This window comes from Meriones unguiculatus, chromosome 5 (assembly GCF_030254825.1).
Source record: "Meriones unguiculatus strain TT.TT164.6M chromosome 5, Bangor_MerUng_6.1, whole genome shotgun sequence".
In the NCBI taxonomy this organism is placed as follows: domain Eukaryota; kingdom Metazoa; phylum Chordata; class Mammalia; order Rodentia; family Muridae; genus Meriones; species Meriones unguiculatus.
In genome coordinates this window covers 110566532-110579069 of record NC_083353.1, presented here as the reverse complement: position 1 = coordinate 110579069, position 12538 = coordinate 110566532, and the positions used below count along the sequence as shown (strand labels likewise).

Sequence of the window (12538 nt, the reverse complement as noted above, 5' to 3'; positions counted from 1 at the left end):
GGCAGAACTTTTGGGGCAGTAGGTGGAGCTTTGAGCAAATAAAAGGTCTGTGTGTATCCAAGGTTGTATTGCTATTGTAGGAGAAGCAGAAGAAACTACTAGTAGTAAAATTGTTTCTCTGTCTTTCATGTGGTTTATATCCACAGAGCCAATCTGAATAAATAGATTGCTGGCTGAGCAAAGCAAAGTCAGAATTGGGAAGCCTGGCTCTTAAACAACTAACTATGTTCCAGTCTGACTTTGGTATTTGTCTTCCTTATGCTAAGTTGTTATGGTAGTTTATATCTCTGTTCACTTTCCCCTTAATTTTTCTCTTAAATAATAAGTCTGTTTTGCCTTTTCTGATGGATTTTATGAAGAAGGATTTTGGCTCAGTATTTGTTATTGTAAATTCTCATTGCTGCTGCTGTTTTCAAAAGGATTGTATAAATGAGGTAAGATTTTCCAGTCTTTATATAGGGCATATTGTAGCCTTTCTGATGATGTATATAGAAAGTTTCACTTAAACTACTGAAACTATTTAATGATCTATGGCTTGTTCTGTGAAGAGGTATGCTTATCTCAATTCTGAATGGTTAAGGTAAGCTCTACTTTTATCAAGATTTTATTTTACCCTAACATTTGAAACTTAAGCCTTTAGGAAGCAATTGCTGACAATTTTATGAAATCAAAGATTGAACCAAATAATTCTGTACTATGATTCATTTCTGTGTTTCCAACAGATTAGTTGGCAAACAAAGAATTGAAGAAGTCAGAGTCTATAATTTTTTTAGTTCAAATAAACAACATTTTAAAATTTTATTTTATATTTGTTCATGTTTTGCCTGCATGGATGTCTGTGTGAGGGTGTTAGATCCCCTGGAACTGGAATTACAGACAGGTGTGAGCTGCCATGTGGGTGCTGGGAAATGAACCTGGATCCTCTGGAAGAGCAGACAGTATTCTTAACCTCGGAGCCACCTCTCCAGCCCCTAAAGCAACGTATTTGAAAAACGTTTATCTTCTATCACCTCTTTTATGTATGCTACCACCCCTAATCTTACCACTTGTTCATTTGGAAAACAGAGGAGCTATTTCTTGTTTTTGTTTGTTTTGTTGCTGCTGTTTATTTGTTTGTTTGTTTGTTTGTTTGTTTGTTTTTAATGTGCATGAGTGGTTTTTTTTCTGCATTTATTTCTCTGTACCACTTGTGCAACTGGTGCCATGGAGATGCCTAGAAGAAGACATCAGACTCCCTGGGAACAGGAGTTACAGGTGATCGTGAGCCACTGTGTGGGTTCTAGGAATCAAACCTGGCTTCTCTGGACAAAGAAGCAGTGAAAGTATATTGTACAGATATGTGTGTGAGGGTGTTAGAGCCCCTGGAACGGTAATTACAGACAGGTGTGAGCTGCTATGTGGGTGTTGGGAAATGAACCTGGGTTCTCTGGAAGAGCAGCCCGTATTCCTAACCACTGAGCCATCTTTCCAGCCCCTAAAGAAATGTATTTGATAAATGTTTATCTTCTGTCACCCCTGGATATATGTGCTCTTTGGAGTAAAAGATTACTAGTTTGTTACATACACACATATATATGTTTATACATTTTTACACATTCTTTTTTAAAGCTTTTTGGGCATTTTTTTTTATAATCCTGGCAAACTGGTAAGATTTTTTTTTTCCCAATATCTAAGGGGGCAATAGTCTTAATCTTTTAATACCAACCAATGGACTAATAATAAGATAAACCTCAGATTTATTGGATGCTCTGCCATTTACAGTATTATTTTGCAAGGCCACTGTAGCCACTGGATACGTTATATTATATTCATATGGAACCATCTGTATCTAACTTGGAGTTATTATAAGATTTAAACAACAGTATAAACTAATATATTTGAGGTTATACTATACACAATTATTGGTTTTGCTTTTTCTTCTATTTATTTTGTTAGATAGTAGATATAAATTACAATTTGTAAAGACATGAATGTGTGTATGTTTGCATGAGTAGGGATAATAAGGCAGCAATTTAGAGTCATCAGGGATGAAAGCAGGCTCAGGAAATCTTTCTATGTCCTTCCTTCATTAATACAGAATCCAGTACATATTTGCCATCTTAAAAACATTTTCTTGAGATATTGTGTTGTAGAAGAAGTCAGATTTTTTCCCCTTAATAAAATTTCTGTTGTTTTGGTTATTTTTCTGTACCACTTGTACTGTCTTCATGTGTAAAGTCCAACTATGTTCAATCTGTTATCAAAGTATATTTCAGACAATTGCTTGCCAATAGTATTTTAGTTGTTTCTTCAGTTACCACTTTACTTACTTTGTGTTATATCCACAACTTTGTGTGCCACAGTACTGTTGTTTTATTTTATTTTGGTTTTGGAACAAGGCGTAACCTAGGCAGACCTGAACTTGCTTTGTAACCAATAAAGCTTTTGAATTTCTGATCCTCTTGCTTCTACTTTCTGGGTGCCAGGATTAATCTTGCAGCATCAGGTTCAGGTTATCTGGTGTTGGAGATCAAAGCTAGGGCTTCATACATGTTAGGCAAGTCCTTTACTAACTGAGATACAACCCCTAGTTTCAATTTCTTTTGGTCTTAAAATTTAAATACCCTTTTGCTCTATCACAGCAGTCTTTGACATCCCCAATATTATTTTTGTTTTTATTAGAGTTACGTGAAGAACATTTCTACTAAGATCAGTAATAAAGCAAGCATATCCACTATCTCCACTCCTATTACTATAGTGTTTACAGTCTTAGCTAGAATAATAAAGTGACTGGTGTTAACAGTGATACATATAGGAAAGGATGAAACCAATCATATCAGTTTGTTTGCAGATGATATGATTCTATGCATAAAAGACTAAAACCTCCACCAGGAAACTCTGGCCACTGATAAACACATTCAACAAAGTAGTAGAATACAAACTTAACACACAAAACTCTTATATACTAGCAGCAAAGAAATTAAGAAAGAAATCAGCATAACAGTCCCATTTATAGTAGCCTGAAAATAATAATAATCTTGTAATATAACCAAAGAAGTTAAAACTTGTAAAATGTAAACTTTAAGACACTGAAGAAGACAACTGAAAATGTAAAGATTTCCCATTGCTTAACTAGTATAGTTAATATTGTAAAAAATGGCTATTCTACCAAAAGCAATCTATAGATTAGGGTGATTGTCATCCAGATTCCAAGACAAAAGACAGCTGTAGGTATCACTATCCTTGATTTTATGTTATATTTTAGAGCTATAATAATAAAAACAGCATGATACTAGCATAAAAACAGACCCTATTAAACATTGGAATATTGAAGGCCTGCATATAAGCTTTCCACATTCTCACAACCATGTGATATCCCTTTTCAACAAAGAGCCCAACATACATGCATAAAAGACTTTTAAACCTCCACCAGAAAACTTTCCACATTAGAGAAAAGAGAACATTTTCAATAAATGGTCCTAGTCAAGTCAGATGGCTACATTTGATTCTTATCTCTCTACCTATGCAAAATTGAACTCAAATAGATAAGGACCTCAACATAAGACCCAATATCTTTAATTAGTAAGAATAAAGAGTAGCAAATACAATTCAACTTACAGACACAGGAAATGTCTTTGAACAGGACTTAGATAACAAATGTTAAAACTAACAATTTAGAAATTGAACCTCAAAAAAAACAAAACAAAACAAAACAAAACTTCTGTATAGCAAAGGACACAGTCATTCAAATAAAAAGGCAGTCTACTGAATGAGGAAAAAAGTCTTTACTAGGTATATATCTGGTGGGGGGTTAGTATTTAGAATAAATACTACCAAATTAAAAAATAAAACAACCCTGTTAAAATTGGGTCATGGAACTAACAGAGTTATCAAAAGAAGAAAAAAAATAGCTGAGATATTTTCAAGTGTTCAGCCACCCTAATCATCCAAGTTAAGACTGCTTTGTGAGTCTACATTACCCCAGTCAGGATGGCTAAGATTCAAAGAAAGAAAGAAAAAGAACAATGCAGGCAGGGGTTTGACAAAATGGGGAACACTTATCTATTGTTAATGGGAGTGCAGACTGGTGCAGCTAGTGATGAAATCAGTATGAAGGTGCCTGAAGTAGCTAGAAATAGATCTACCATATATATGATCAGGTATATCACCTTCAGGCTATACCAAAAGACTATATCCTAGAGATACTTATTCATCTTTATTCATTGCTGCTCTGTGTTGACCTTGATTTTTTTTAACAGGCCTACTTTATTCATGGTTTTTTAATGCTTCTACCTCTCTTCTAATCCCCCAACACTAGGTAGGAGGGAAAGAAGGTTAATGGGGTCAGAGGCCAGAGTTCTTTCTGCTACTTCCTACTGGTAGAGTTTTAGGATTATTTTGGGGGCAATACCAATGTTAGTCTCCAAAAAATCCAGAAGTCCAGGTAACCAGCAAGTCAGCAAACAGCAAATGCAGCAGCAGGAGGAACCAGGAACAAGCAGTCTTTTTCTAAGCAGCTGTGCCTTCTTCCTCTGGGCTATCATATTTATACCCCTCAAAGTCCTCAGAATTCAACTAATTCCGCCTGGCAAAGACCATGCTCTGCACAAGACACTTAACAGGTGTGGACAAACTAAAATCCCCAACTTGGAATTTTAACAAAAACAGTACCTTCTGAAGTCAGGAAACTAGTTGAGGGGTTGTGGCCAGTGTGGCTGAAGATGAGAGAGAATGCAGGTGATGTGAAAGGGAAATGACATTTTGTTGTTATTGTTTTTGAGACAGGATTTCTTGGCTGTCCTGGAACTCTTATCTGTAGACCAGACTGGCATGGAACTCATAGAGATCTGCCTGCCTCTGTCTTCCAGATACTAGGATTAAAGGTGTGTGCCACTACCACTCATCGGAAATGACACTTTTAATCCTAGCACTCAACAAGGCTGATCTCAAGAAGAATAGTGAATAATGGAACAAGAATAGTTAAGTGGGATGGGGGATAGGAGGGCAGGGTAGAGGACAGAGTATGGGTAGGAATAACGAACAATAAAGACTTTTGGAAGTGACACATGGAAACCTACTACTGTAGAAACTTTCTAAAATATACACATATACACAGAGAGTTTAATTGGAGTTACCTTATAGCTGTGGTGTGGTCAGAGAAGAGAACAGTTGTTCCCCTTGACACCATAAGCTATTTAAAAAAACAAAAAAAACTAGTGGTTGTCATGCATTTCCTCTTTATTGCCACCTGGGTCTTGATGGTAAGACTGTATTCCTGAAGGTAGTACATATTACTACCCAGAACGTGGAAAAAGCAAAGCCTTGTAACAATCTAAAAGTTTATTCCCTGCTTGCTTAGCTTTCTTAGTTCTGGAAGGCGCTATGCAGCAGAGAAAAGCCATCATCCATTTTACTCAGCCGTGAAGCCAGTGAGCTAAGATAAGGATTGTCCTGGCAAGATATATCCATTGGTGTAGTAGAGGCAGGATATTACGAGGGTAACCAAGTCTCCCTTTTTTGTTTTGTGTTTGTGGTTTTTTTTTTTTGTGTGTGTGTTTTTGTTGTTTGTTTCTGTTTTTCTTTTAGGTAGTAGGGTCTTACTATGTAGCAAACTGTCCTGGAACTTACTGTTTATAACAGGTTGGCCTCTAACTCAGAGATCTACCTGCCTCTGCCTTCCAAGTGCTGTAATGAAAAGTGTGTGCCATTAAGCCCGACAACCAAACACTTTCTGAGTAGATTTAAGGCCCGCTTTGTACGATAGAACGCATGCCTGTAACTAACATGGCTAAGAAGGTCATAGGCCCTAGGGGAAAACTGTTATTCTACTAAGTGGGCATCATGTTAAAATGACTCATAATGGCATACCATTATATCCATGAATTAGTACATCTCACAACTCACATCAAAGAAATTTTTTGCAGTAGATGGGTGATTAACACAGAGACCCACTGCTAGTCAGTGTGCAGGGAATATGAGACTTCACAGTGCTCAAACCTAAATAGGATATCACATGCCTTCCAAGGCTCAGGGATCATTATGGAAGAGGAGTTGGATAGATTGTAAGAGCTGGAGTTTTCTGGATAAAGCAGGGTAGTTGCGCGTATGTACTCACAGCAGTTGTGACAGTATGTACAAGATCTCGGTAAAATAAACCAGACAAAAACCTGACATGGATAAGGACAGTATCACCCCAAAGGGATCAGCCCCTAAGAGGTTACAGGTTGATGACTCGACACTCAAGTGTGTACTGGCAGCACTAAGTAACTCAAGGGTATGTGTGTGCAAATGACTTTGTTGGGGAATGGGAGTAGACTTGATTAAGACATATATGCATGTGTGAAATTCTCAAGCAGAACTGTGAAGATAGATATTTAGGAAACACGTAGCTGAATTTGGAGAAAAGAGATGACCAAGGAAAACACACACACACACACACACACACACACACACACACACACACAATGACCCTCGTAGTCATTCTTAGAATTAATTTTTCAGATGACCTTCCTGTGACTTTAGGATTTTATTGTACTACGCAGTTATGTTAGTTGCCTTGAGAAGTTAGCATTAGGAACACAGCTCTCCACATCAGGGCTTGAAAGAATGCAATGGGTAATTAATGAGAATTAATCTGATTTGTGTTTAATGTCCTTGTTTAATGACTTTGACACTGAATCATTCAGTGCATAACTCTAGTAGATGTTTGAAACCATTGATAGTACTGAATCTTACACTACATTTCCCCTCAGACTGAATATACCCATAATAAAGCTTAGTATACAAATTAGACACAGTAGAAAATTAGCAATAATAACTAATTGAAAATAAAATTACTGCAAAAAGTTAAGAAAGTGGTTTCTTGAACAGAATCAAGACAGATACTAGTATTTTCAGACTACAGTTGATTGCCAATAACTAAAACAATGAAATGTGGAACCACAGATAAGGAAGTCAGACTACAGTGTTTTATTTAGGCTTGTGAGAGATTATGTACCTATGTACAATCCAGTTAACACTAGTTTTGTTTTGCTTCTGTTACTGAGACTATAGAGATGATTAGAATTTATATAATTTATTTTCAGAACAGGCTACTACCCATCTATATACTTGTAGGTATATATTGCCATTTTACAACTTGTTGTTATATCTACCTGGATTCCTTTTGGGGGCTGTTTCTATTTTGTTTGGGGAAGGGTTGTTTGGAGACAGGGTTGCACTATGTAGCCCTTAGCTGACCTAGAACTCAGTATGTTAATAACACTGTCCTCAAACTTACAGGATAATGCCATCATGCTGGTACTGTCCTTGAATTCCTTCCTTCCTTCCTTCCTTCCTTCCTTCCTTCCTTCCTTCCTTCCTTCCTTCCTTCCTTCCTTCCTTCCTTCCTTCCTTCCTATTATATCATTACTGAAATGAAATGGCAATAAATACCAAGGTCTTTTTCTTCTAACCTGCCTCACCAATCCTGCTGTTTTAACACACTGCTAAAAGTTTATTCTCAAAGTTTTATTTTGTTTTGTTTTGTCTTGTTTGAGACAGTCTCTACATAACCCTGGATTCCCTGGAATTCACTATGTAGATTAGGCTGTCTGGAACTTATAGAGATTGACCTACCTCTGTTTCTAAAGTGCTAGAATTAAAGGCTCTTGCCACCACATCCAGCCAAAGAATTTATATCAAATAAATTTTTTCCTTCTCTCTCTCTCTCTCTCTCTCTCTCTCTCTCTCTCTCTCTCTCTTCTCTCTCTTTCTCTCTCTCTTCCCAAGACAGGGTTTCTCTGTGTATCCATGGCTGTCCTGGACTCACTTTGTAGATCAGGCTGGTGTCAAATTTACAGAGATCCACCTGCCTCTGCCTCCCTGAGTACCAAATAAAATGTCTAAGCTATCACTGTGCTGGATAGTTCATGCCAACATGCCTCAATAAGATGGGCCTGTACGCAAGCCTGGAGGGCTCAGCCCATTGTGGTGGTGTCATCCTTGGGCTGGGTTCTATAAAAGCAATCTGAGCAAGCCATAAGGACCAAGCCAGTAAAAAGCACCCCTCCTTGGCCTCTGCATCAGTTCCTGCCTCCAGGTTCCTGCCCTGTTTGAGTTCCTATCCTGACTTCCTTCTCTAACATTGTGGAACACTAAGCCAATTAAGCTCTTTCCGAAATCCTCAGATTGTTTTGGTCATGGTGTTTCATTGCAGTAATAGTAACTTAACTGAGACACATTGTGATGTAACTTAGTTTCAGATAGAGTAGTGTTCATGAGTTTTCTTTAAAATTTAATTGCAATACTTGTACTTCATGTGAGTCTGATGTTAATTTATGGCTGGGTTTTTATTTATTTGTTTGTTTTGTTTTGAGACACAGTCTCAATAGCCCAAGCTGGCCTTGGAACTCTATGTGGTTTTGGATGGGGCAGGTGGTTCAAGAGGATTCTAACAGATTACTGGGCACTAAGGAGTTTTTTGTCAAGTATGCATTTATTGTAATCAGCACGTGGGATACTTGTAACAGTGCTTTAAAAAAAATGTGAAAAGCAGGGACTTTGTGAAGTTGCCTTGCCTGGTAGTTACAGTTGGCTACTCATAGGTTTTCAATAATGGGTTTCTATGACTATTTTTATGGATTTTAGGGAGTGAAACCAGCCAGTTTTGACAAAGTAGCAATTCCTGAAGTGAAGGAAATTATTGAAGGCTGTATCCGACAAAACAAAGATGAAAGGTAAGTTGCTTCTTTGACATGTTTGAATAGTGTGACGTGCATTTAATACTTGTGTTTCATTTTTTCCATTCATAGCATATTTCATTTTTAAAAATTGGATTGTTCTATTGAAGTCACTCAGATTTGCTCTGTAACTGTGAAAATGTGGTTTAGTGATTTTGAGTAAGCTAGAAAACCACCTTACACATAGTCTCTACATTAAATGAAAACTACTTGTAGCACTAGGATAATTTAGAAAACTCCAGAGTTCATTCTCCAGTGCAGCAAATCCAATCCTTGATTTCCCCCCCCTCCCACAATGAAGTTTGAAAGGTTAAGTAAAATCCTGGCTGTTGAAAATCAACTAAACTGCACAGGCCTTAGTTTCCCTGCTATTATTTCAGGATTGAAAAAGAACAAAACATCAAAATTCCTTTGAGTAAAAAGAGATTTTTTTACCCAAGGCTCAGGAGATCTGCATAGTCATGTGTGCAAACAGGACGTTTCTGAGAACAGTGTCAAGTAACTGCTATGTGGTGTAGTTAACAGGTCACCTGTAGGCTTGGCTAAGATCCACAATCTGTGTTTGAAAAATAACCTGCCTTTACCACAACCCCATACCAGCTTAAGAAGAAAAAGTACACCATCCTAATTAATACAAATATAAACTGTAAATTGAGCGTAACTATCTCCTAAAATACGGGCACAGTTGGGTATATCAGTCAAATTCAAGAATTCCATATCTTCGCTCTTCTAGTCTCATGTTCTTTTCAAAACATTGTTACTTAGAAGAGCTTAACATCATGATCTTTGAAACCATTCAGTGGATATTTAGTTTGAGTTTCTGTTTTGCTTTTTTAAGACCTTTTCAGTGTAAACAAAAGGATATTTGTTATGAGTCTTAAAACATTCTGTTTCTTTTCTGGATGGAACAGTTTATTTGATTACTGTGTAAAGATGATTGATTGTTATGCAACCAGCTTTTGACTTGTTTAATTCACAAGTTGTTGATAAGGAATTGAAGGAATTTATTATAGTAAATAGAAATCAATAAATTTATGTTCTAGTTTTGATTATATCATTTATAACTGTAGAACTTTGAGAAAGACTCCTCAGCTCTCATAATGGTCAGGAAATGATATTCCATTGGATAGTTATTGTTTAAGAATCAGAAAAGGTCATATACCATTTTGGTTTTTTTTTTTTTTTTTTTTTTGGTTTGGGGGTTTTTATTTGTTTTTTTTGTTTGTTTGTTGCTAAGTTTCTTTGGTATTTTGAGGCTTTGGTATTTTATGTGGCCATAATTATATTCTACTAATATGATTAGATCATTTGTTTTAAAAATTATCCCTCTCAGCTGTTACTAATAAAGCAGATTGACATGTAACTATAGACTGGAGATGCAGATGTGCTTGTCTAGAATGTGCAAAGTCCCGGATTCTATTGCCAGCATGTGCACACATACACAACTCTGTAACATTACCATTCAAATGGACTAATGTTGAAATGAATAGCAAACTTTCTCCTTAATTAAATAATAGTAAGCACATACGTTTGAAAAGTCCTTCTTATGCCTGTAAATACTCTGTAGTCTGAGTCAATATACTGAGATATTTTCTCAGAAAGAGAAAGAAAAATATCCTTTCAAACTAATGACTTTTTTTTTTCCTTTTTCTTTTTTTGAAAGATATTCCATCAAAGACCTTTTGAACCATGCCTTTTTCCAGGAGGAAACAGGGGTACGGGTAGAATTAGCCGAAGAAGATGATGGAGAAAAGATAGCTATTAAGTTATGGCTGCGTATTGAAGATATTAAGAAATTAAAGGGAAAATACAAAGACAATGAAGCTATTGAGTTTTCCTTTGACTTGGAGAGGGATGTACCAGAAGATGTTGCTCAAGAAATGGTAAATTGGCCCTTAAGTGTTGATGTATACTGATTCTTATATGCAAAAAATAAAATATAGTGATGTATGTTGCATGTCTCATAAACATGAAGTTGTGTAGCTCCCAAATATTTGACTTTAGATAGGGGGATTTCTCTATGATTTTTCTTTAAGTTCTTTCTTTGTGCTTTTTGGTATTGTTTTGATAAGGTGGTTGGGTTTTAGAGCTTTAAATATTTTGTATGAGAAGAATAACATGTAGGTATAAGTGGATGAATGAGGTAGACCACTGGAATGCATTCTGAATTTCTGTAAAGGTGAATAACTCATCCTTTGTAGCTGACTCTTGTCAAAATGCATTAGTTATGCTGTTTTGCTTTGTGAACACTGAACTCATGGTCCTCCTGTCCTAGCCCTTTGAGTGCTGAGATTATAGGCATATCCAGTTAGGCCAAGTTTGGAATTGTATCTAAATTGGTTAGCCTTTGATCCATACTCATAAATACTACCTCGAGATTTACAGAATTCTAAAGTATTTGGTTACTGGAGAGATAGGTAGCTCAGCAGTTACCAGTGTATACTGCTCTTAAAAAGGCCTTAGTTCATCTTCCACTACCCACATCAAGTAGCTCACACCAGGGGATTGGATAAGCTCTGGCCTCTACAGACAATTATTACAAGATAGTCATAGAATTACTAGAATTAAAAAACAAAAAACAAAAAAAAAAAACCCACTATTCAATAGAGAAAGGGTCAGATATGAAAGAGGCACTTATTTTTATTGTTAATTTTATATATTCTATAAAGATGGTGGGATCCACTTTGTTCACCACAATTGTAGCGAAACTTATTGCAGACTAGTAATTTAATATTTGATTAAAAACAATCCTAAGGTATCTATAGTAGTGACACAAACCTGTAATTCCAGTATTCGGAAACTGAAGCAAGAGGATTCCAAGTTTGGGACCAACTGGACTATGTTGTAAGACTTAAAATACACACATGTACCCCTTCAAAAAAAGACTAGTTGGGCTGGAGAGATGGCTCAGAGGTTAAGAGCACTGAGTGCTCTTCCAGAGGAGCTGAATTCACTTCCCAGCACCTACATGGCAGCTTAGAACTGTCTGTAACTCCTCACACAGACATAGACACAGTCATAACACCAATGGTCATAAAATATAAATAAATAAAAGACTAGCCTACTTTTCTACAACATTGTTCATTTCTTTGTTTTGTTTTGAAGTCATTTTCTCTAGATACCCTGTTCTTCCTAATATTTATTATAGGTCAAGTTCTTCCCTTTTATTATAGGTCGAGTCTGGGTATGTCTGTGAAGGAGATCATAAGACCATGGCTAAAGCTATCAAAGACAGGGTATCATTAATTAAGAGAAAACGAGAGCAGCGGCAGTTGGTTCGAGAAGAGCAAGAGAAAAGAAAACAGGAAGAGAGCAGTCTCAAACAACAGAATGAACAACAAGCAGCTGTTTCCCAGGCAGGAATCCAGCAGCTCTCTTCTGCTAGCACTGGCATACCTACTGCTCCCACCACTTCTGCATCAGTTTCTACGCAAGTAGAGCCTGAAGAACCAGAGGCAGATCAACATCAACAGCTACAGTATCAGCAACCTAGTATATCTGTGTTATGTAAGTATTTGGGGAAGTAAACAGATGTGCTAATGGTGTTCTTTATTGATTGTTTCCATTCTTATACCCATGATTAATAGAAAGATGGAACACTGAGAAAACGTGCTTAGGATATAGGAAGTTTGAAATCTTCCAGTGTTTCAACATTTTTAGTTTTTAGTATCTATTTTACTTAGTCCCTTAAAATAAATGAATGTAACGAAGAGTGAATTAATTTTGCAATTTATAATTGTAGCTGTTGATCTGGTTCAGCTCTTTTAGGAAAACTACAAAGCAGACCAAAGTGTGATGAGGCCAGTGCTCATAATTGATTATCAAGTACATATAGGTTT

The 12538-nt window shown here is 36.5% G+C and overlaps 1 protein-coding gene across 31 annotated transcripts in view; it reads left to right on the top strand.

Moving 5' to 3' along the window:
• Wnk1 (WNK lysine deficient protein kinase 1) overlaps window positions 1–12538 on the top strand; it is a 127792-nt gene that overhangs the window by 65089 nt on the left and 50165 nt on the right. For all 31 annotated transcript variants that reach the window (XM_060384085.1, XM_060384083.1, XM_060384082.1 and 28 more), the window contains exons 5-7: window positions 8608–8696; window positions 10363–10582; window positions 11873–12206. In XM_060384085.1, the coding sequence (XP_060240068.1) occupies window positions 8608–8696; window positions 10363–10582; window positions 11873–12206 (643 nt within the window). The remainder of the gene's footprint in view (window positions 1–8607; window positions 8697–10362; window positions 10583–11872; window positions 12207–12538) is intronic.